This window comes from Rhinoraja longicauda, chromosome 22 (genome assembly GCF_053455715.1).
Source record: "Rhinoraja longicauda isolate Sanriku21f chromosome 22, sRhiLon1.1, whole genome shotgun sequence".
Taxonomy (NCBI): domain Eukaryota; kingdom Metazoa; phylum Chordata; class Chondrichthyes; order Rajiformes; family Arhynchobatidae; genus Rhinoraja; species Rhinoraja longicauda.
The window spans coordinates 16,946,580-16,970,919 of NC_135974.1; the positions used below are offsets into that span (position 1 = coordinate 16,946,580).

The 24,340-nt window shown below is 45.2% G+C and overlaps 1 protein-coding gene across 1 annotated transcript in view; it reads left to right on the plus strand.

Moving 5' to 3' along the window:
- The first annotated feature begins 6,823 nt into the window (after positions 1-6,823).
- The window catches only part of uqcc1 (ubiquinol-cytochrome c reductase complex assembly factor 1), an 84,705-nt gene continuing 67,188 nt past the window's right edge, over positions 6,824-24,340 (plus strand). Inside the window, exons 1-3 of the mRNA XM_078418852.1 lie at positions 6,824-6,918; positions 18,005-18,139; positions 21,431-21,538. Coding sequence (XP_078274978.1) covers positions 6,901-6,918; positions 18,005-18,139; positions 21,431-21,538 — 261 coding nt within the window. The 5' untranslated portion in view covers positions 6,824-6,900. The remainder of the gene's footprint in view (positions 6,919-18,004; positions 18,140-21,430; positions 21,539-24,340) is intronic.

Below are 24,340 nucleotides of genomic sequence, written 5' to 3' on the forward strand. Positions count from 1 at the left end.
AATAAGCTGCTGAGATTCAAGAAACCTGCAACAGTTAGAAGATAAGACAGGGAAAGGTGGTGGGAGGGGGCTAGTCTTAGTTCTTGAAGCTCTGAGCCACCGTAAAACAAAAGAAATTAAAGAATTATGGTTGTGGCATCCTGTCTCCAATCTCGAGGGATGGTGGCTCAGTGGTAGAGCTGCTGTCTTACAATGCCAGAGACCTGGTTCGATCCTGACTACGGGTGCTGTCTGTATGGAGTTTGTATGTTCTCCCTGTGACTGCGTGGGTTTTCTCTGGGTTCGCCGGTTTCCTCCCACATTCCAAAGATGTTCAGGTTTGTAGGTGAATTAGCTTCGGTAAAATTGTAAATTATCCATAGTGTGTAGGATGGTGTTAGTGTATGCGGTGATCGTTAGTCAGCGCAGACTTGGTGGGCTGAAGGCCATGTTTCCATGCTGTATCTCTCAAGTCTGAAGATGAACTCAGCCTGTCCATCACAGGCACAGTACTCCCCTCCATTGAAAATTTAGTTTAGTTTTGTTTTGGTTTAGTTTAGTGATAATATAGAAACAGGCCCTTCGGCCCACCGAGTTCACGCCACCCAGTGATCACCCATTCACACCGGATTTATCCTGCACACTAGGGACGGTTTACAGAAGACAATTAATCTACAAACCTGCAAGTCTTTGGGATGTGGGAGGAAACCAGAGCACCTGGAGAAAACCCTCGCAGTCACAAGGAGAATGGACAAACTCCATACAGACAGCACCCATGGTCAGGATGGAACCTGAGTCTCTGGCGCTGTGAGGCAGTGACCCAACCGCTGTGCCACCATGCCACCAGAAGATATTCCTAGATAGTTTGCAACTCAAGCCAAAGGATGCTTCCTTGGCATGGACATAGTGAGCCGAAAGGCCTGTTTCTGTGCTGTAAGACTCTACGAGAGTCATGTTTGAGTTTGAGTTTAGTTTTTTGCTACGTGTTCCAAATGTACAGTGAAAAGCTTTTGTTGCGTGCTAACCAGTCAGCGGAAAGACAATTCATGATTACAATCGAGCCATCCACAGTGTGTTATGATAAGTGGAATAACATGAATAACGTTTAGTGCAAATTAAAGCCGCTAAAGACCGATCAAAAATAGTCTGAGGGTCTCCAATGAGGTAGATAATAGTTCAGGACTGCTCTCTAGTTGTTGGTAGGATGGTTCAGTAATAAACAGTAATTGGATTAGGTTGTTTGATGAAACTAAAAACAAAAGGTTGCCATTTTACATTGAAATGGGTGGCACTGTGGCACAGTGGTAGAGTTGCTGCCTCATTGTGTCAGAAACCCATAAAATGTTACCCCTCGGGTTCCTATTAAATCTAAGTCTAAAGTATGAAGGCATGAGAGAAGAGCTGGGAAAGGATCCTAGCAGGAATGACTGTGAAACAGCAATGGCAGGAATTTCTGGGAATAATCCAGAAGATGCAGGATCATTTCATTCCAAAGAGGAAGAAATATTCTGGGGAATAAGAGGCAACCGTGGCTGACATGGGAAGTTAGGGATGGAATAAAACTAAAAGAAAAGGTGTATAACATAGCAAAGAGTAGTGGGAAGCCAGAGGATTGGGAAACTTTCAAAGGACAACAGAAAGTAACAAAAAGGGCATATGGGGTGAAAAGATGAAGTATGAGGGTATGCTGGCCAAGAATATAAAGAAGAATAGTAAAAGCTTCTTTAGGTATGTTAAGAGATAAAGATTAGTAAAGACAAATGTGGGTCCGTTGAAGGCAGAAACAGGTGAAATTATTATGGGGAACAAGGAAATGGCAGAAGAGTTGAACAGGAGAAGACACAAACAATCTCCCAGATGTACTAGAGGACAGAGGATCTAGGGAGGCAGAGGAACTGAAAGAAATTTGCATTAGGCGAGAAAATGTATTGGGTAGACTGATGGGACTGAAGGCTAATAAGTCCCCAGGGACTGATGGCCTGCATCCCAGGGTACTCAAGGAGGTGGTTCTAGAAAATGTGGACGCATTGGTGATCATTTTCCAATGTTCTATAGATTCAGGATCAGTTCCTGGGGATTGGAGGGCAGTTAATGTTATCCCACTTTTCAAGAAAGGAGCGAGAGAGAGAAAACGGGGAATTACAGACCAGTTAGCTTGACATCGGTGGTGGGGAAGATGCTGGAGTCAATTATTAAAGAAGTAATAACGGCGCATTTGGATAGCAGTAAAAGAATTGGTCCAAGAGAGCATGGATTTATGAAGGGGAAATCCTGCTTGACTAATCTTCTGGATTTTTTTGACGATGTGACAAGTAAAATGGATGAAGGAGAGCCAGTGGATGTAGTGTATCTGGACTTTCAGAAAGCCTTTGATAAGGTCCCACACAGGAGATTAGTGAGCAAAATTAGAGCACATGGTATTGGGGGTAGGGTATTGACATGGATAGAGAATTGGTTGGCAGACAGGAAACAAAGAGTAGGAATAAATGGGTCATTTTCAGAATGGCAGGCAGAGGTGAGTGGAGTGCCACAAGGCTCAATGCTGAGGCCGCAACTATTTACAATATATATTAGTGATTTAGATGATGGAATTAAAAGTAACACTAGCAAATCTGCAGATGACACAAAGTTGGGTGGCGGTATGAACTGCGAAGAGGATGCTAGGAGGTCACAGGGTGACTTGGACAGATTGAGTGAGTGGGCAGAAGCATGGCAGATGCAGTATAATGTAGATAAATGTGAGGTTATCCACTGGCGGCAAGAACAAGGAGGCAGATTATTATTTCAATGGTGTCAGATTAGGAAAAAGGGAAGTGCAATGAGACCTGGGTGTCCTTGTACACCAGTCACTGAAAGTAAACATGCAGGTCCAGCAGGCAGTGAAGAAAGCTAATGACATGTTGGACTTCATAACGAGAGGATTTGGAGTAAGGAGGTCCTTCTGCATTTGTACAGGGCCCTGGTGACCACATCTGGGGTATTGTGCTCCGTTTTGGTCTCCTTATTTGAGGAAGGACATCCTTGCTGTTGAGGCAGTGCAGCGTAGGTTCACGAGGTTAATCCCCGGGATGGCGGGACTGTCATATGAGGAAAGATTGGAATGACTGGACTTGTATTCACTGGAATTTAGAAGGATGAGAGGGGATCTTATAGAAACATATAAAATTATAAAAGGACTGGACAAGCTGGATGCTAAATGTTTCCAATGTTGGGGGAATGCAGAACCAGGGGCCACAGTCTAAGAATAAAGGGGAGGCCATTTAAAACTGCGATGAAAAAAAACATTTTCACCCAGAGAGTTGTGGATTTGTGTAATTCTCTGCCACAGAAGGCAGTGGAGGCCAATTCACTGGATGAATTTAAAAGAGAGTTAGATAGAGCACTAGGGGCTAGCGGAATCAAGGGATATTGGGAGAAGGCAGGCACGGGTTACTGATTGTGGATGATCAGCTATGATCACAATGAATGGCGGTGCTCGCTTGAAGGGGCAAATGGCCTCCTCCTGCACCTATTTTCTATGTTTCTATGTTGCTATTAAAGGTCTTGAATATTTTGAGTCACTGCTGTTTGTGCATTGGAAGATCTGATTTGACGATCAGCAGATTTATATACAGTAGACTCCTTCAGAGGCAGAACGTGAGACAATTCTAACCCTTATCCAGAGGGAGGAAGCATTTATTATCTTGAGGGTCTCGGGAGCAATTAATTAAGCAATTGAGAATTCCAGCTTGTTTTCTCAGAGTTATGAGCTCCAGAGAGATTTGTGTTGAGAGTAGTGGATTCAGACTGTGGAGTGTTACATCTCGATGGGAGCGGAAAGGCTCCAGTTTTGGATTACGGTGGGAAAAACGGGGATTATTAATGAACAGTGCAGTCTTTTGATGTAGCTGCCTGGAAAATATTGTTCCAGAGACTATTTGATGATTGTAGAGGTGTATAAAATCAGGAGGGGAATAGATAGAGTGAATGCACAGATTATTTTACCCAGAGAAGTGGAATCAAGATCCAGAGGGCAATGGTTTAAGGTGAGTTCATAAATCCATAAGTTATAGCAGAAAGGCTATTCGGCCCATCAAGCCTACCCCACCATTCAATCATGGCTGAACTATCTTTCCCTCTCAACCCCATTCTCCTGCCTTCTCCCCATAACCCCTGACACCTGTACTAATCATGAATCTGTTATTCTCTGCCTTAAAAATATCCATTGCCTTGACCCCACAGCTTTCTGTGGCAATGAATTCCACAGATTCACCACCCTCTGACTAAAGCCGTTCCTCCTCATCTGCTGTCTAAAAGTGCATTATTTTAGAGGCTATGACCTCTAGTCCTAGACTCTCCCACTAATGGAAACATCCTCTCCATATCCACTCTATTAGGCCTTTCATTATTCGGTAAGTTTCAATGAGGTGCACCCCCCATCTTCTAAACTCCAGCAAATATAGGGCCAGTGCTGTCAAACGCTCATCATACGTTAACCCATGAGAGGGGAAAGAGTTAATAGGAAACTGAGGGGTGGTGGCTGTTTGCAGGTTAGTTACCCAAAATTGGAGAATTCAATGTTCACATCGTTGGGTTGTAGCCTACCCAAGTTTATTTTAGTATTAGTTTATTTGTCACATGCACCGAAATACAATGAAAGGCTTTTTTGTTGCGTGCTATAAAGTCAGCGGAAAAACTATACATGATTACAATCGAGCCTCCCTTTCATTGACTCCATCTACACCTCACACTGAAGATAGACACAAAAAGCTGGAGTAACTCAACGGGACAGGCAGCATCTCTGGAGAGAAGGAATGGGTGATGTTTCGGGTCGAGACCCTTCTTCAGACCCAAATGTCTCGACCCGTATTGTAGACAATAGACAATAGACAATAGGTGCAGGAGTAGGCCATTCAGCCCTTCGAGCCAGCACCGCCATTCAATGCGATCATGGCTGATCACTCTCAATCAGTACCCCGTTCCTGCCTTCTCCCCATACCCCCTCACTCCGCTATCCTTAAGAGCTCTATCCAGCTCTCTCTTGAAAGCATCCAACGAACTGGCCTCCACTGCCTTCTGAGGCAGAGAATTCCACACCTTCACCACTCTCTGACTGAAAAAGTTCTTCCTCATCTCCGTTCTAAATGGCCTACCCCTTATTCTTAAACTGTGGCCCCTTGTTCTGGACTCCACCAACATTGGGAACATGTTTACTGCCTCTAATGTGTCCAATCCCCTAATTATCTTATATGTTTCAATAAGATCCCCCCTCATCCTTCTAAATTCCAGTGTATACAAGCCTAATTGCTCCAGCCTTTCAACATACGACAGTATGTCACCCATTCCTTCTCTCCTGAGATGCTGCCTGTCCCGCTGAGTTACTCCAGCTTGTTGTGTCTATCTTCATTTTAAACCAGCATCTGCAGTTCCTTCTTATACACCTCACGCTGCCACGGCAAGGCCACCAGCATAATCAAGGATGTGTCACACCCTCTTCTTTGACTGTATCTTTTTGTTACAGGTGTTGTTGGCCATCGGGCCTGTTGTTGTGGTGTACTGCTCTATGTTCTATGAACTGCAGATGCTAGTTAATAAAAAAGACATAGTGCTGGAGTGACTCATTGGTCAGGCAGCATCTCTGGGGGATGTGGATTGGTGGCGTTTCGGGTCGGGATCCTTCTCCTGTGATGGTGTCCTTGATGTGCTTTCTTGCCATAGAATCAATGTGAATTTCCAGTACAAATTGTTGGTGATATTTACATTTAGCAACTTGAAGTTAGACCATAAGACCATTATATATCGGAGTAGAATTAAGCCATTTGGCCCATCGAGTCTACTCTGCCATTCAATCATGGCTGACCTATCTTTCCCTCTCAACCCCATTCTCCTGCCTTCTCCCTGTAACCTTTGACACCCATACTAATCTGGGCGGCACTGCCAAGAACAAAGAGTGAAATGGGCGGACGATGTTTCAGGTCAGGACCCTTCTCCATTTCCCTCCACAGATGCTGCCTGGCCCACTGAATTGTTCCAGCAGTTTTTTGTTTTTAAAACTTTACTTTTAAAGGGGTGGCACAAGGTGCACTGAGTTGAGCCGCTGCCTCACAGCACCAGAGACCCAGGTTTGATCCTGACCGCGGGTGCAGTCTGTGTGTGGTTTGCATATTCTCCCTGTGACCACGTGGGTTTCCTCCAGGTGCTCCAGTTTTCTCCCACTTCCCAAAAATGTGCAGGTTAATGGCTTTGGTAAAATTGCCGCTCATGTGTGTAGGGAGTGGAGGAGAAAGTGGGATAACGTAGAACTAGTGTGAATGGGCGATTGATGGTCGGCATGGACTGGGTGGGCTAAAGAGCCTGTTTCTATGAACTAAAGAAACTAAACAAACTGAGCAGTTTAGATAGACACAAAGTGATGGAGTAACTCAGCGGGTCAGACAGCATCTCCAGAGATAAAGGATGATGATGTTTCCGGTCATCTAGAAGGTTCCTGACTGAAAACGCCACCCATCCTTTTTCTCCAGAGATGCTGCCTGACCCACTGAGTTACTTCCATTTTTTTGTGTCCATCTTTGGTATAAACCAGCATCTGCAGTTCTTTATTTATACAAACTGAGCAGTTTGGGGTTTTTTTTGCTCAAGATTGCAGCATCTGCAGTCTCTTGTGCTTCTATTGATAATAAAGTAGTTTAACGAGCTTCAGGGGGCAATAAACCCGATTATTTGCTGCTGGAGTGAGTGCAGGTGGGGAATTCCCAGGGACGGTCTCCATTCCCCAAGGCAGCGCAGACTCGTGCCGGACCCGACCGCAGCGGGAACCTTGGTGCTGCATTCCGGGTTTTCCGGAGCGGGGAGCGGGGGACACGGGGTTCAGGTCGGAGTCGGACGGGCGGCGTTAACGGACCGGAAACCGGAGGAGAAGGTCAGGGGAAGATCGGCGGGGGGATGAGTGGCGGCCCTCTGGTAAGGGAGAGGAGAGGGGGACGGGGGGTGGGGTGGAGAAGGGGGTGAGGATGAGAGTGGGGCGGGAGAGAGGGGGCGGGGGAGAGTAGTGTGGAGGGGACAGAGACTCCGGGAGTGAGTTGTGGATGAGGGATGGGATGTGATGTGGAGTGAGTTAGGTGGTGTGGAAGGATAAAGGGCAGAGGTGGGATGAAGGGGAGGGGTTTAGGGATAAGGGGTAGGGAGTGGTTTATGGAGGTGTGAGGGTTGGGATTGGTTTATGGAGGTGTGAGGGTTGGGATTGGTTTATGGAGGTGTGAGGGTTGGGATTGGTTAATGGAGGTGTGAGGGTTGGGATTGGTAGGAGAAGGGATGAGAAAGGGGAGGAGGGATAGGGTGGGGAAAGGGTGGAGTATGGAGAGAGGTGGAATATGTGGATGTGAGAAGGAGATTGGGGAAAGGATACTTAGGCTGGGGGGAATAGTAGGGTGGGAGATTGGGAATGTAGTGCAGAGGGGAGGGGATGAGTGGAGAGGGAGAAGTGGGAGGAACAGCAGGGGAGAGGAGGGCAGACAGGGGAGAGGGTCTGGAAGGTGGGCATGTGTGGGGCTGCGTTCTGAGGATGGCACTGAGTGCAGGGGAGAGGACGGGTGTTTATGGAAGCAAATGGATTCTCTGCCTTTTGTGTGATGAAGCCAGAGAAGGTGTTGATTTCTCAGTGATTGATTTCGAGGATAAGATCTGGAAGAAAAAATGGGCTTATTGAATAAATTCTGTGGTGGAGGCTTGACAGGCTGGAGGTAGGGAAGGTGTATCCAGGGCTGTGGGGGCGTTGGGGAAGAATCCTGGTCTTCTTTTGAATCTGGATAAGATATATCCTGCTGAGATGTGGAGAAGCAGTGGAAAGTGCCACAGAGGGTGCAGCGATCAAAGTGCCGGAGAAACAGCGAGTCAGGTAGCATCTCTGGAGAACATGGATAGGTGATGTTTCAGGTTGGGTCCCATCCTTAAACCTGACCAGAAATCCATGTCCTCGAGATGCTGCCTGACCCATTGAGTTACTCCAGCACTTTATGTTCTATGCAAGATTCCAGCATCTGCAGTTCCTCATGTCTTCAAGAAGGTAGATGGATTTCAGGGCACAAAGATTCCTTGCAAAGACTTGGTGGCTGAATGGCCTCTTGTGTTGTGATAAGTAGGATGTCTTTGCTGGACGTTATTCTCAAGGTCAGCTTTTATAGCTCATCACACTGGTGGGAAGTCTGGTCTGTGTGATCGACTTGGCTACATCCACAACTCTCACTTTTTTTGGTGGCCTTGGGCAGAGCAAACCAAACTATGATGCTACCTGACAATATGCCTTCTTTGGAGCATCTGTAGAAGTTTGTAAGAATCATTGCTGAATTTCCTCACTCCTCAAGAAATAGAGGTGAATATGTGCCTTCTTGGCTGTTGCACCACAGATAGTTGATAATATTAACGCCAAGGAACTTGAAGCTCTCGACAATTTCCTTTTCCGCACCATTGAAGCTGAATGGGACGCTCCACTGTGCCTCCTGAAGTCAATAACTAGCTCCTTCGTCTCGCTGACATTGAGGAGGCTATTGTTCTGACATCATGTGGAAGGGGATAGGAGGGAGGGAAGGGGAAAATTATCTTGCCATGGTCGAATATGAAACCTAGATATTATAATAAAGGATAGATATAATAAAAAGGAATTGCAGGCGCTGGTTTATACCAAAGGTAGGTACAAAGTGCTGCAGTAACTCAGCGGTTCAGGCAGCATCTCGGGAGAAAATGGGTAGGTTGCGTTTTGGATCGGGACCCTACTTCATAGATGGTTTAGTTTAGTTTATTGTCACGTGTTCCGAGGTACAGTGGAAAGTTTTTGTTTGCACGCTATCCAGTCAAAAAAAGGCTACTACACATGAATATAATCCATTAGTTCACCGTGCACAGATAAACGATAGGTGACGTTTCGGGTCAGGATTGTTTCATAGATTATTTACTTTAATTTATTATTGTCGCGTGTACCAAGATACAGTGAAAAGCTTTTGTTTGCATTAACAGATAAAAGATAGGTGATGTTTCCAGTTAGGGTCCTCCTTCATAGATAGTTTAGTTTATTATTGTTACATGCACTGAGGTAAAAAAGTTTTTATGTTGCGTGCTATTCAGTCAGCGGAAAGACTATACATTATTACAATCAAGCTGTTCACATTGCACAGGTGCAGGATAAAGTTCTGTAAGGTTTGATGAAAGATAATCCGAGGGTTACCAATGAGGTAGATGGTAAGTTAGGACTGCTCTCTGGTTGGTGACAGGATGGTTCAGTTGCCTGAGAACAGCTGGGAAGAAACTGTCCCTGAATTTGAAGGTGTGCGTTTTCACACTTCTGTACCATTGTGTTAAGGGGTCCTTAATGCCTGTGTGAGAATGAAGAGGGGGGGTAGACTCATTTGCTTGGTGATGTTTGCAAGATGCGATGCCGCTCTGTGTCAAACATAAATGGTATCCATCTCCCAGCTCGCTTTCTGTACTGGCCCCTTGATTGGATTCTCTCCGCAACATTCCCTGGAGGCTTTTAATTTTCAAACTACATTTGGTTAACATTGCTCAATGAATATATATTGGGCAGTGATATTTAGAAGAGCTTATGAAGGATTTTGTTTTCCCTCTGAGGGAACTAACGTACAAATTCCCTTGTAGGTACAATGGAACGAGAGAGGGTGAAGGTCAAGAGATTTCTGTGACTTTTCAGATTAGGTGTGGCTTTCATAACCATTCTACTGTGTGCAGTTTTCAAAATATGTGCTGATAAACGGTGGCTTCAGTGAAATGAAAACCATGTTGGTGATATTTAACAGTGATGCTGAAAATGATACTGATTGAAAACAGCAAGACCACCATTACCACAGAATACTAATGTGATATTCGGAAATTCTAAGAACATACTCGGATCTGAGGTTTATGCCAGCTTTTGAACTTTCTGGGATTGTATTTACAAGTAAACAGAGTGCAAAACGTTCTTGTTCTATCGAGAGGGGTGAATTTCTGACAACTTGAGTGCTCCAAGTTTTGCAAAGACCGTGCAGAGTCTTTCACCTTGTTACCACCATTACTGCACTAATGTCACACTTCAATCCCCTCAAAATCAAAAAATATACCATTCTCTTTCACAAATATACTCACCAGTCGAACCTCCACATCCTTCTTGCTTAGAGATTCCGAAAGATTCGCTATTTGAGTGAAAAAAAGTTCTCATCATCTTAAGGCCAATGTATTAGGTTGAGATTCTAGATGCCTAGACAGGAGAACTCTCGCCCCTATTTCCAGCGGTCTAGCCTCATGATGTTTCACTGCGATGGAACCTCACTCCCAATCTGTTGAGAGTATAAATCCAACCGGTTTAATCACTCCTCCGTTAGAGCAACAAGTATTCCATTGTGGAGGGAATAGACAGAGCAGCACAGCGGCAGAGTTACTGCCTTACAGTGCCAGAGACCCGGGTACGATCCAGATTACGCATGCCGTCTGTACGGAGTTTGTACATTCTCCCTGTGACCACGTGGGTTTTCTCCAGTGCTCTGCTTTCCTCCCACACTCCAAAAACGTGCAGGTTTTTAGGTTAATTGGCGTCTGTAAAATTGTAAATTGTCCCTAGTGCGTGGGATAGTGTTAGTGTACAGGCATCACTGGTCGGTGCGGGCTGAGTGGGTCGAAGTGCCTGTTTCCACGCTGTGTCTCTAAAGTGATATAGTCTCATTCGCCATCTTAGGATGGCCCTGACTTCTAGAGATAAGGGCTTTCAACCTCCAGTGTAGACTGAAGCAACTAAAGTTGAGCAAAGATTTGATAAAGATGTACAAGATCATGCAGACACAGAAATGCTGATGCTGGAATCTTAAGGAAAACACAAAGTGCTGGAGGAAATCACTGGGTCAGGCAGCATCTGTGGAGGGAATGGACAAGCAATACCTTGTGTCTGCATGATCTTGTCCATCACTATCAAATCTTCACTCAACTTTATTTTCCCCAGTCTAAACTGGAAGCTGAAATCCGTTATCCTGTCGTGAAGGGTTTACGTGGAGTAGAAAGAGTGAAGATATTTCTCTTTGCAGTTGAGATTCAATACAATGGGCAAATGCTTGGGGCAATGCAGAATTTAAAAAAAATTTGCCGTTACGATATGAACTTCACTGCATGCAAGAGACCAAAAAGGTAATCGGGACATTCCGAAAGGGATTCCCTGGATGTTTGAGGGGGATGTTTTACCAGACCACAAAAGCAGAGGAATGGAATTCACAGGATTACAACTAGAGTGGAGTTGAAAGGTGGGAGTGTTCTTGTTGGAATGATATTAAGATTCACAGTGGATATCCGAGAGTGGGAGAGTCTCTGGGAGAGTGGGAAGAAAGCTGGAAGAGAGGTGGGAGCAGGTCATTACTCTTCACCTTTTAATCTCTGGTCTTTGTCCAATCATCTGCCAATCAAACCTGTGTCACATGTATCCACCTATCACTTGCCAGGGTTTGTTCCGCCCCTACCTCTCTTCCAGCTTTCTCCCAACTACTACAATCTGTCTGAAGAAGGGCCCCGACCCGAGACGTCACCTATCCTTGATCTGCAGAGATGCTGCTTGACCTGCCGAGTTACTCCAGCACTTTGTGTCATAACTAGGCACTTTCTGGATTTAATTTGGAGCTTCCAGTAACATGAGAAATACCACGAGACTTTGGAATGAGCTTTGGGCCTCCTCAGGCAAAGCTGCATATACTCACCTGTTATCACAGCCAGGTACGCATGATTGGAATTAGTGGCTGCCGTTCCAGATATTGCACAGAGATTTTATTTTTTAAATATGGTATCATGTACTATAAAGTCATACAGCTTGAAAATGGGCCCTTCAGCCCAACTTGCCCACAACGACCAGCATGTCCCATCTACACTCGTCCCACCTTCCTGCATTTGGCTCATATCCTTCTAAACCTATTCTATCTATGTACCTGTCTAAATGTTTCTTAAATGTTGCGATAGTACCTACAAACGAGTGAAACTTGGCACCAGGTTTGGCACGGATGTTGTGGGGTGACGGACCTGCTTTTGTGCTGTACTGTTCCATGTTCAATGTTTTGGAAACCTTAATATTTCAGTGCAGCAGTAATGGTCATGGAATTGAGAGAGAAAATTTATACACAAATTATACAAAACCATCTGGATATTAGTGCAACCAACACACTGCTCTGGGGCGTGGTTACACAACTTGGAATGAACACCAGTACCACATGTGGAACCGCCTATTTGCATTTGGTGACTCTTTCCCAGCTTTCCTGAATGGCTTTGTTCCCTTTACTGATGTTTCCTGCAGCTGAAATTTGCCTTTTGAATGTCTTGCATTGTGCTTCAGGAGTGCTTAGTTTGCTTTATTGTGTACTGAGGTAGAGTGAAAAGCTTTTGCTGCATGCTATCCAGTCAGCAGAAGGGTTATAGATTATTACAATCGAGCCACCCGCAGTGTAAAGATACAGGATAAAGGGAATAATGTTTAGTGCAAAATAAAGATAGTCTGAGGGACTCCAATGAGGTAGATAGTAGCTCAGGACTGCTCTCTAGTTGGTGTTAGGATGGTTCAGTTGCCTGATAACAGCTGGGAAGAAACTGGTCCTGAATTAGAAGGTGTGCCTTTTCGCATTTCTGTACCTCTTGCCTGATGGGAGAGGGCAGGAGAGGGAGAAATCTGACAGCATCGTAATTTTTATAAATCGCCGGAGTCTTTGGGTCTGAGTCCCTCCAATAGTTATTGTCTTGTTTTTTGCCATCAGTTCAGTCAATGTTCTCTGGTTTATTGATCTCTAGATAATGTAGATTTCTATTTTCAGGTCGGAACCCTTAGTCTCAAAATAGGTCCTGACCCAAATCGTCACCTATCCATGTCCTCCAGAGATGTTGCCTGACCCACTGAGTTACTTCAGCATTTTTTGTAAACCGGCAACTGCAGTTGCTAGCGCCTAGTTTCCTATTTTCTCCACCAATCTCTTCTGTCAAATGCAATGGATTTGCAACTTAGTGGGATGTAGCTCTTTTGCAGAGAGCAATGAGGTGGGATGGGACTGATTGATTCACACATCTGGGAGAGGGAATTGAACTAATGGGTCAAATAGCCTCCTCCTATTTTGTAATGTAATTGAAGCCTGAACCCAACACCGAGACCTGAACCCAACACCGAGATTGGCTTCATCCGGTGCTCCCGATGTGGCCTCCTTTACATCGGCAAGACCAAGCACAGACTCTGACCGTTTCTCCGAGCAACTGGATCTCCTTGTTGTTAACCATTTTGAATCCCCTTCCCATTCCCACACTGACCATTTTGTCCTGGGCCTGCTCCATTGCCAGTGTGCGGCCACACGCAAGCTAATATTCCGCTTGGGTAGCTTATACCCCAGCAGTATGAACATTGAATTCTCCAATTTTGGTTAACCTACTAACAAACCCACCTACCCCTCAATTTTCTCCCCCTCCCATCCCTGTGTCCCACCGGGATGCATATCCATTTCTCCCACAATCTGCCACGTTTCCCCTTCCACCTCATCCCTCCCCAGGGCCTTGCATTTCATGTCTTTTCTCTCCTTATCTCACTGCCTTTTGCTCCTTTTCATCTCTGGCCTGTCCACCCATCTACAAATCAACCTCTCCCCCTTCACCTGTATCCACCTGTCACCTGACGCTTTGTTCCGTCATCTCTCCTCCAGCTTTCTCCCTCCCTACTACAATAAGTCCAAAGAAGGGACCCAGCCAGAAACGTTGCCTGTCCATTTACTTCACAGATCCAGCTTTTGTGTCCTTTTTTTACCCACCTTGGACCCATTGGACTCGGGTTTGGTAGTCGCACTACGATCCAGAGAGACACATGCATCCTGCTGCTTGACTACCATCACTGACTGCATCTATATCATAGAGGATGCAGCACAGGAGGCCATTCGGCCTGTTCAGTCTATGGTAGGTCTTTGAAAAGCTTATCCAATTGGTCACTTTGCAATTGGAGGAACATCTCTCTCTCTCTCTCTTTTTTAAATTTTTTGGTCACATTCCCTTGCTGCTTCCCAATACCTTTACAAATTTGCCGCTCGAGTGTTTATCCAACAGCCTTTAAGGTTCCTGTTGAATCTCCCTTGATCACATTGCATATCAGAACAGTCCCTGCTACGTGTTTTCATAAGTCATAGGAGCAGAATTATGCTATTCGGCCCATCGAGGACTCTGGGAAGGCACAGTGGCTCTACAGTAGAGTTGTTGCCTCACAGCGTCAGAGACCCGGGTTCAATCCTGACTATGGAGCTATCTGTACCGAGTATGTACGTTCTCCCTGTGACCGCGTGGGTTTTCTCAGAGTGCTCCTGTTTCCTCGCACACTCCAAAAAAGTACAGGTTTGTAGGTTAATTGGCTTTGATAAAAAAATGAGTGAAGAAGATTAGACTTTATAGCCTTCCATCACAGTGAGGAATGTGGGGAAGCTACTATGGTGGATGTTTATGTTAACTTTTATGTAGTTGTATGTCTTGTTGCTTTTTTAGTATGGCTGTATGGTAATTCGCATATCACTGTACCTTAATTGGTACACGTGACAATAAAAGACCTTTGAAATGTCCCTAGTATGTAGGACAGTGCTAGTGTACAGGTGGATCGCTGGTCGGCACTATATCTCTAAAGTCTAGTCTACTCTACCATTCAATCATACCTGATCTATCTTCCCCTCTCAACCCCATTCTCCTGCCTTTTCCCCATAACGTTTCACACCCTTACTAATCAAAAACCTGTCAATCTCTGCTTTAAAAGCACCCAATGACTTGGCCTCCACCGCCTTCTGTGGCAATGAATTCCACAGATTCACCACCCTCTGACTAAAGAAATTCCTCCTCATATCCTTTCTAAAGGTACGTCCTTTTATTCTGAGGCTGTGCCCTCTGGTCCTAGACTCCTCCATTAGTGGAAACACTCCACACCCACTCTGTCTAGACCTTTCACTCTTTGGTATTTCATCATTGAAACTTTCCGAATAGTGAAAGGCCTGGCTTGAGTGGATGTGGAGAGGATGTTTCCACTAGTGAGAGAGTAGGATCAGAGGCACAACCTCAGAATAAAAGGATATGTTTTGTGTAATAATCTGGCTGCTGTAAACAAGTTTAATATCTCTGCTGAATATGTAGTAACTTTATCTATGACCTACCATGAGGAAATATTTTGGTGGTTCAGAAAGACTTGCATGTCTCAGAGCTGTAACAAATCTTTCCCCGGAATTGCCGTTGGGATTTGGTACCAAATTGACTGTTGCAACAGAGAGGGAGTGCCATCTTCTTGATGTTTCCAATTGGAATAAGGTCAGAGAGTACTTTGATGTATTTCTATTCCCTTGTGCTGATGGTGTGTATTTTCTCCAAGTTTTGGTTTGCTTCAGGATTACAGAGGTAGCCATGGTAATGGAACAAACAGTTTGTCATTCCACGACGGTCTCGTGCTCCTGTCAAACCTTTCTATTTTTCAAAAGGGAGTGCATTAGTTATGTGGCTTCATTATTGGAAATACATAAACCATGCAATCTTCACATTTGTTGCCAGGACCTGAGGGCGTGAGCTACAGGGAGCAGTTGGGCAGGCTCGGACTTTATTCCTTGGAACATAGGAGGCTGAGTTTGGTGATCTTATAGAGGTGTATTAAAACATGAGAGCAATAGATAGTGTCTTTTCCCCCAAGATGGGAGAATCAATAGATAGGCAACCCTACCGAATTTGGCGGAAAGTTTCCGCTTTCTTATTTCATTTCCGCCATTCCGATTTCGCCTCACATTTCATTTCCGCCATTCCGATTTCGTCTCACATTTTTCCGCAAAACCATCAGTAATTACAATTTGTCAATTCGGTCGCTAGGGGTTCCACGAGAAATCCTCCACGCCCTGGAAGTCTCCCCGAACATGTGGCACCTAGGCTGGGCAAGGCAGCTGATCTCAACCTCATCGGGATTGCCATGGCCAATTTGTCAATTCGGTCGCTAGGGGTTCCGCGGGAAATCTCCCCGCCCTGGAAGTCTCCCCGAAAATGTGGCACCCAGGCTGGGCAAGGCAGCCAATCTCGGCCTCATCTGGACTTCCATGACTGATCGGTGGGTTGAATTTGCAGCCTGTGGCCGGGGGCTCTGGAACTCCAGCCCAGCTGGAGCCAGCACATCTATCCCCATAGCCGTCTTCCTTGGCCGGCTGGATAAACCAGCAGAGCTCTGGAACCAAGCGTGCTAGAAAATCAGTGGTGGAACTGTAATGAGTAAATATTAAATTTAAGTGCAAGATTATATAACTAACTATATTAATTAAGACGGAGTTAAAATATAAAACACAGCAGAAAAGCAAATTACCACATTTTTGGGCTGATTATCAATTAATGTGCGAATTTACTTCAACAAGTACTTCCGTATGCTTAGTCGAGTCGCATATATCAACTCATAGTCATACATTTTCCGACCATTCTTTTATTCAATACCAAGAGAATTGGGATTTGTCAGGAAAAAGCAAAATAGAAAAAATAAAACAACACAATTTTTTCTTTGTGTTGCAGAAAGTATCTCTGTTCAATAACCTTTCTATAAATAGCAGAATATACTCATGATAGGCCTGACATTGTACATGTAGTCCAAGAACTACAGACTGTTGGAAATAATAGTCGTTTTTCACACATGAATGTAGCGCAACGCGTACGCGCATTTGGCGTGCATACTTTTCTTTTTGCTGAAAAGTTGCATTACGCGCCATATTATGTATTTTGATGTAAAATTCTGAATTTTGGATATCAAAATTATGAATTTGTAAAATCAAATGTTGGGAGGTCTGGATAGGGTCTTTTCCCCCCAGAGTAGGGGGAGTAAAGAACTTGATGGCAGAGGTTTAAGGTGAGAGATGGAGATTTAATCGGAAGCCGAATTTTCACACAGAGGGTGGTGAGTGTATGGAGCAAACTACCAGAGGAGGTAGTTGTGGCAGGTGCTATAACAGCAATTAAAAGATATTTGGACAGGTACACGGATAGGAAAGGTTTGGAGGGATGTGGGCCATACACGGGCAATTGGTATGTAGCTTAGATAGGGTTTCTTGGTCTGCAAGGACTAGTTGGGCTGAAGGTGCTGTTTCCATGCTGTGTAACTCCACGATTCGAACCTGTCACCCAACCAGCTGGATTTGCCCCGTGTTTTTATTTAGGTTGGAACCACACAGGTGCTAACGAGGCAATGGAGACAGATTCATTTAGAGAAGGAACTGAACTAAAGAAAGAACTGACCAAATGCAGCTAAATGGGACAAGCTTTGATGGGGCATCTTGGTTGGCATGGATGAGATGGGCTGAAGGGCTATATGATGCTATAAACTTTAGAGATATAGTGTGGAAACAGGCCCTTCGGCCCATCTAGTCTGCACCAACCAGCGATCATTCTTTGCAGGAGAACTATCCTATACACTGAAGCCAATTAACCTACAAACCTGCACATCTTTGGAATGTGGGAGAAAACTGGAGCACCTGGAGAAAACCCACGCGGTCACAGGGAGAATGTACAAGCTGTGTACAGACAGCACCCGTAGTCAGGATCAAACCCAGGTCTTTGGCGCTGTAAGGCAGCAAGTCTACCGCTGCATCACTGTGATGCCCTGCCCCTATAGTTTAACACACTTGGTGTCAATGGGCTAGTATTCATAATTTGCTTGCTAGTTAAACTTTGCAGGGAGCACCAGTGCTGAAGTCGTGCATGGGTACTACAGCCATCGCAGAGGATCAAGAAGGCTTCTAGATATTGGATTATACTCATGGGTAAACTCATTTCATTGCATGACGCTGGAGCAGGTGGTGGGGGAGTTTAAGGTGGCACAATGCTGTTATACACTCTGGTTTCTAATTAAGTGATATACCTGGTGAGGTCAGTTACTTACACTTTTCCTTTATGAGCATGAGTAAAAATTCACAGCAGGTAACGAGATGGGGGAAATGTAGCTCTTCGTCTTTCACTTCCACAGTGGCCACTGTTGGTATTTGCCAATGGCGCAGGTCTGAATTGGTTTCTTGTTTTCTTTCAGCTTCGAGCGGTGCTTCGCAGTCTGGGGATCGGCGGCAACGTTCTCAGGCTCGCCACTCCTGCCTCGGGCCTTGCGCTGCTCCATGCTTCACCGGGACACCCGCTGCCATTTCGGGCCGTTCATTCAACGCCAACGGTGGGTTACAACACAGAACCGTGCAGCACAGGAACAGGCCGAAGATAGACACAAAAAGCTGGAGTAACTCTGCGGGCCAGACTGCATCTCTGGAGAAAAGGAATAGGTGACATTTCGGGTCGAGACCCATCTTCGGACTCTACCCCAAACGTCACCTATTCCTTTACTGCAGAGATGCTGCCTTGCCAGGCCCTTCAGCCCACAATGTCTGTGCTGAACAAGATGCCAAGTTAAACAAGTCTCCTCTGTCTGCATGTCGTCCATATCCCCCCACTCCCCTCCTGTTCAGATGTCAGTCCAAAAGCCTCTTAAATGTCACTGTTGTATCTGCCTCCACCACCACCCCTGACAGCACTTTCCAGGCACTCACCACTTCCCCTCTCACCATACATCCTCCAGTTTTTCATGTCATAGGAGCAGAAGTAGGCCAATCGGCCCATGGAGTCTACTCCATCATTCAATCACGGCTGATCTATCTATCCCTCTCAACCCCATTCTCCTGCCTTCTCCCTAGGATTGACACCCTATCTAATCAAGAATCTGACAATCTCCGCCTTAAAAATAGGCAATGATTTGGCCTCTACAGCCGTCTGCGGCAATGAACTCCACAGATACACTATCCTCTGACTAAAGAAATTCCTCTTCGTCTGCTTTCTAAACTTACGTCATTTTATTCTGAGGCTATGGTATCTGGTCCTAAACTTTCCCACTAGTGGAAACATCTACTCCACATCCATTCCATCCAAGCCTTTCACTATTTAGTAAGTTTCAATGACGGTCCCCCCATTTCTTTCAAAACTCCAGCGAGTACAGACCCAGTGTCATCAAACGCTCATCATATGTTAATCTAATCATCCCTGGAATCATTCGTGTACACCTTCTCTGGACCCTCTCCAAAGCCAGCACAACCTTCCTCAGATATTTGGCCTAAAACTGCTCGCAATGCTCCAAACGTGGTCTGACAAGTGCCTTATAAAACCTCAGCACTGCAACCTTCAGTCTGAAGAAGGGTCTCGACCCAAAACGTCACCCATTCCTTCTCTCCCGAGAGGCTGCCTGACCCGCTGAGTTACTCCAGCATTTTGTGTCTACCTCAACACTGCATCACTGTCTTTGACATTTCCATCCTTGGGAGGAAAAGGTTCTGATTGTCTATCATATCCATGACTCTCATCATTTTATATACTTCCATCAGGTCTTCCCTCAACCTCTGAGTTTCCAGAAAAAACAATCCAAGTTTGTCCAACCTCTCCTTTAACCAAATATCTGCTAAAACCAGGTAGCCTTCCGGTAAACCTCTTCTGCATCCTCTCCAAATTAATTAATTAATTAAAATTGTTTTAAAATATTAGCGACGCAGTGGTGCTGGTTTCCGTCGGGCACAGTGACGGACGCCCCACACATCTTCGTCCTCCACACAGCTGGCCATCTCCTCTTTTGTCTCTACATATGCGTCTTCTGTCAACGCCTTCAGCATCGTCTTGTTTGGTCGTCCTGGGTTCCGTCTTCCATGGGTGGGTTCCCACAGCACAACCTTGTTTGCTGGTATTTCTGGATGGCGGTGGCAATGACCAGCGAACCTCATCCTCTCCAAAGCTTCCATATTCTTCCTGAACGGCACACAATATACCAAAGTACTATAAAGCTGCATCATGACTTCCTGACTTTGTACACAGTTCCCTGACCAATGAAGCCAAAGTTGTGCCAATCGATCCGGGTAAACAAACCATGTAGAGCGTCAGAATTAGTGTCCTTGGTACTAAATTGTCCTTGTTGCCAAGGTGTCTACTTTTATTAGCAGTACTTTCAATTCAAAACAGAAAAATCTTGAGTGTATAAGTAATTGCCCTCTTCCCCAACTCTATCCTAAAAATCTGTACTGTGCAGTCCAATTATGACCTTGATCATAGAGTCACACAGCACGGAAACGGGTTCTTCAGCCCAAATCGTTCATGCCAACCAAAATGCCCTATCTCCACTAATCCCGTTTGCCCACGTTTGGTCCATATCCCTTTAAATCTTTCCTATCCATGTATCTGTCCAAGTGTCTTTTAAATGCAGTTATAGTACCTGCCTCAACTGCCTACTCTGGCAGCTCGTCCCATATAACCACCACCTTCTGAAAAAGTTGCCTGTCAGGTTACTATCAAATCTTTCCCCTCACACCTTAAACCCATGTTGGGTAGCTTGGATAATAGACTCTTGTGCATTCACCCTACCTATTCCCCTCAATTGACTGAATTTGAATTTACTGTGCTGAATTTCCACCAAAGATTAGGATGAATCACATCATGCAGTTCAAGAAGTGAATCTTGAGTTCAGTTAAATTTAGTCCAAAACCACAACTCGATTTTCAACGTTACTATTGCAGCATATGTGGCTGATGTTGCTTGGTATAGAAACAAGGAACTGCAGGTGCTGGTTTACAAAAAAAGTACACAAAGTGCTGGAGTACCTCAGGCAGGGTCTAGGCAGCATATTTGGAGATAATGGATTGGTGGCGTTTCAAGTTGGGACCCTTCTTCAGACTCTGTTTGTGGTGTCCTGTTACTTTGTCTGCACTTGGTCCATATCCCTTCAAACCATTTCTTATTCATGTACCTATCCAAGTGTCTTTTAAATGCTGTAATAGTACCAGCCACAGTTACCGTCTCTGGCAGCTTGTTCCTTATACCCATCACTCTTTGTGTTTGAAAAAGTTGCCCCTCTGGTTCCTATTAAATATAAATGCAGGTTACTTAGTTTAGTTTAGAGATACAGCATGAAAACAAGCCCTTTGGCCCACTGACTCCAAGCTGACCATTGATCGGCCATTCACACTGGTTCTACATTATCACACTTTTTCAACAACTCCTTACATATGCGGAACAATTTACAGAGGGCCAATTAACCGACAAACACACATCATCTACCTGGGTTAGATTCTGACTACGAGTGCTATCTGTACAGAGTTTGTATGTTCTCCATGTGACTGCGTCCCACACTCCAAAGACGTACAGGTTTTGAGTTAATTGGCTTCAGTAAAAAAACACTAAATTGTCCCCAGTGTGTAGCACAGTGCTAGTGTACGGGTTGACCGCTGATCGGCGCGGGCTCAGTGCACCGAAGGGCCTGTTTTCGTGCTGTATCTAAAGTCTATAAAGCACAACGGTTACTTTTTGGAAACCAGCATCTGCAGTTCTTTGATTATCCAGGTTAATTTATTGTTGTCCTTGGCATTTGAGTTCAAGTTTGCGTAAATAATAATGGTCTGGTGACTGGTCACTGACATGTCTGTTTTATCTTTAACAGTTTTACAATGTGAAAGATACAGCTCGGCCTGTGGAGGAACAAGTGGGACCCTTCACAAAACTGGTTGAAGCACTAGGATTCACAGGACCTCTGAAGTACAGCAAATGGGTACTGCTTTAATTTTGCAATGGTGCCGATGAGTGGGGAGGGGGTGAGCTCTCTCTGCGGGTAAACGGAGTGGACTCAAGCTAAAAAAAGGCACAAAGTAACTCAGTGGGTCAGGCAGCATCTTTAGACTTTAGAGACATAGTGTGGAAACAGGCCCTTTGGCCCACCGTCTGCTCCTATCCTACACACTAGGGACAATTTACAGTTTTACAGAAGCCAATTAACCTACAAACAACTGGGGAACGTGAATAGGTGGCGTCTCGGATCTGGTCCTGACCCAAAATGTTGCCTATTGTGGTTTTTTTATAATCCAATATCAGCAGTTCCTTCTTTCTACTGATCTATCTTCCTCGTTTCATTTTAACAATCAGCATCTGATCTGCACATGATGTGAATCTTGTTCATCTGGCTAGATGCAGAATGCCCTTTGTGACTTTATCTTGCATCAACCCGACTCTTGGAAAACTTCACATCGATGACTCCATTCTAGTCAAAGATCAATGGCACTCATTTACCAAAGAAAGACAGGCGTTCACTGCTGTTGTGACTTTGGGGAATTCCAAAGGACTTTACAGCCACTGAAGCCCTTCTGAGGTAGTGCAGGAAATATTCACCACGGTTATGACAATGACCATGTTATTCCTTTTTTGATTTTTAAGTCAAGAACACAAGAAAATGCTGGAGTAACTCAGCGGGTCATGCACTGGAGAAAAAGAATATGTGCCTTTTTGCATCAGAACACTTTTTCAGACAGAAAGTAGGATTTAGGAGAGGGCGAGGGGTGGGGGGGGGGGGGGGAATATACTGGAGGCGAGAAAAAGCCAGAACATATCAGGGCCGACAACAGATGACCTCGGGAAGGGTGGAGCCTATAACGGCCCACTGTTGGCTGAGGAAGGCGTAACAACAAGAGGGATACAAGGATGCGGACAGTGGAACAGGTAGGACGACTAGCGTGGGGGAGGGAAGGAGAGAGAGAGATCATCTGTGGCCGGCCCTGATTTGTTCTGGCCTTTTCTCACAGTGAGTTTATTTCCCCCCCCCCCCAACCTCTACTCTCAGTCTGAAGAAAGGTTCCAATCAGCAACATCACCTACTCCTTTTCTCCAGCGATGCTGCCCGACCCGCTGAGGTACTCCGGCATTTTGTGTCTACGGAGTAGACCAGCATCTGCAGTTCCTTCCTACACAAGGAATTATGAGCTGGAGTAGACAATCAGCCCCCAAGCCAGGTTGACGGTGCAGGTCGATCATGGCTGATCAACTCTTGAACTGCTTCTTGTGGAGTAAATATCGGCCAGAACGTTGGGCTGGGGTAGGATAGGCCTTAGCTCTATTTCTTTCTAACAAAAAAAGCTTTAATGTTCTGTGGGAAAGGAACGGAGGATCTTGCCTTAATGTTTCATCAGCAAGTGAGTAGCTCTGGCAGAACACCCTTCCAAGTTGCAGCTTACAACCCAGTGGTATGAATACTGATTTCTCTGATTTCAAGTAACCCATTCCCTCTCTCTCTGTCCCTCCCCCACCAAGTCGTCCTGCTAGTTTCACTGTTTGTATCCCTTCATTATCACCTCTTCCACAGCCAACAATGGACCGTTGTGGGCTCCACCTTTCCTGAGTCATTGGTGCCGGTTTTGATTTGTTCTGTACCTTTTCATACCTCTATTTTCCCTCCCCCCCCCTCACTCTCAGTCTGAAGAAGGGTCTCGATCAGAAACGTCACCTTTCCTTTTCTCCAGAGATGCTGCCTGACCCACTGAGTAATTCCAACATTTTGTGTCAATCTTTGGTACTTTATCTTTGGAGCAACTGCAGTTCCCTCTTGCACAAGAGTCAAGAGTATTTTATTATCATTTGTCCCAAAACAGAACAACAAAATTCTTACAATGAGAAACAAACTGCTGGAAGAAAACAGCGGGTCAGGGAGCATCAGACTGGCTTTTACGTGATCCTGACTCATCGATGCAGATGACTGCCCTGTGCGAAAGCTTAGCATGTCGTGTAGTTCATGGGACAATTAGGTTTGGGTCATAAACACCAGCATTGCCAGCAGAACCAAATTGCCACTTGACCTTCAAGGTACCAAAGAATAGAATACTGGTTGGCAAAATCTCTCTATGTTATTTAATTATTTGCTGCATAATCGCCCACGGGCATAGCCACTCTGATCATCTGTAACCTATTTCAATTTTATGTTCAGTGTACATAAAATATCACATCCAAGAAGAGCAAAGCTGGGCCAATAACACCACATGATGTTTTAACTCTACTTGTGTAAGAAGGAACTGCATATGCTGGTTTATATCAGAGATAGAAAAAGTGCTGGAGTAATTCAGCAGGTCAGGCAGCATCTCTAGAGAAAAATAATTTACTTTTTGGGTCTGAAGAGGGGTTCTGACTTCTGATGTCACCTATCCAAGTTCTCCAGAAATGCTTAGGAAGGAACTGCAGGTGCTGGTTTAAACCAAAGATAGAAAAAAATGCTGGCGTAACCCAGGGGAGGGGGTGGGACAAAGATCGAATGTAGTCAGAGACAGTAAGACTAGTGGGAGAACTGGGACGGGGGAGAGGGAAAGCAAGGGCTATCTGAAGTTAGAGAAGTTAATGTTCATACCGCTGGGGTGTAAACTACCCAAGCGAAATATGAGATGCTGTTCCTCCAATTTGCGCTGGGCCTCATTCTGACAATGGAGGAGACCCAGGACAGAAAGGTCAGATTGGGAAAGGGAGGGGGAGTTGAAGTGCTGAGCCACCAGATCAGGTAGGTTAAGACGGACTGAGCGGAGGTGTTCAGTGAAACGAT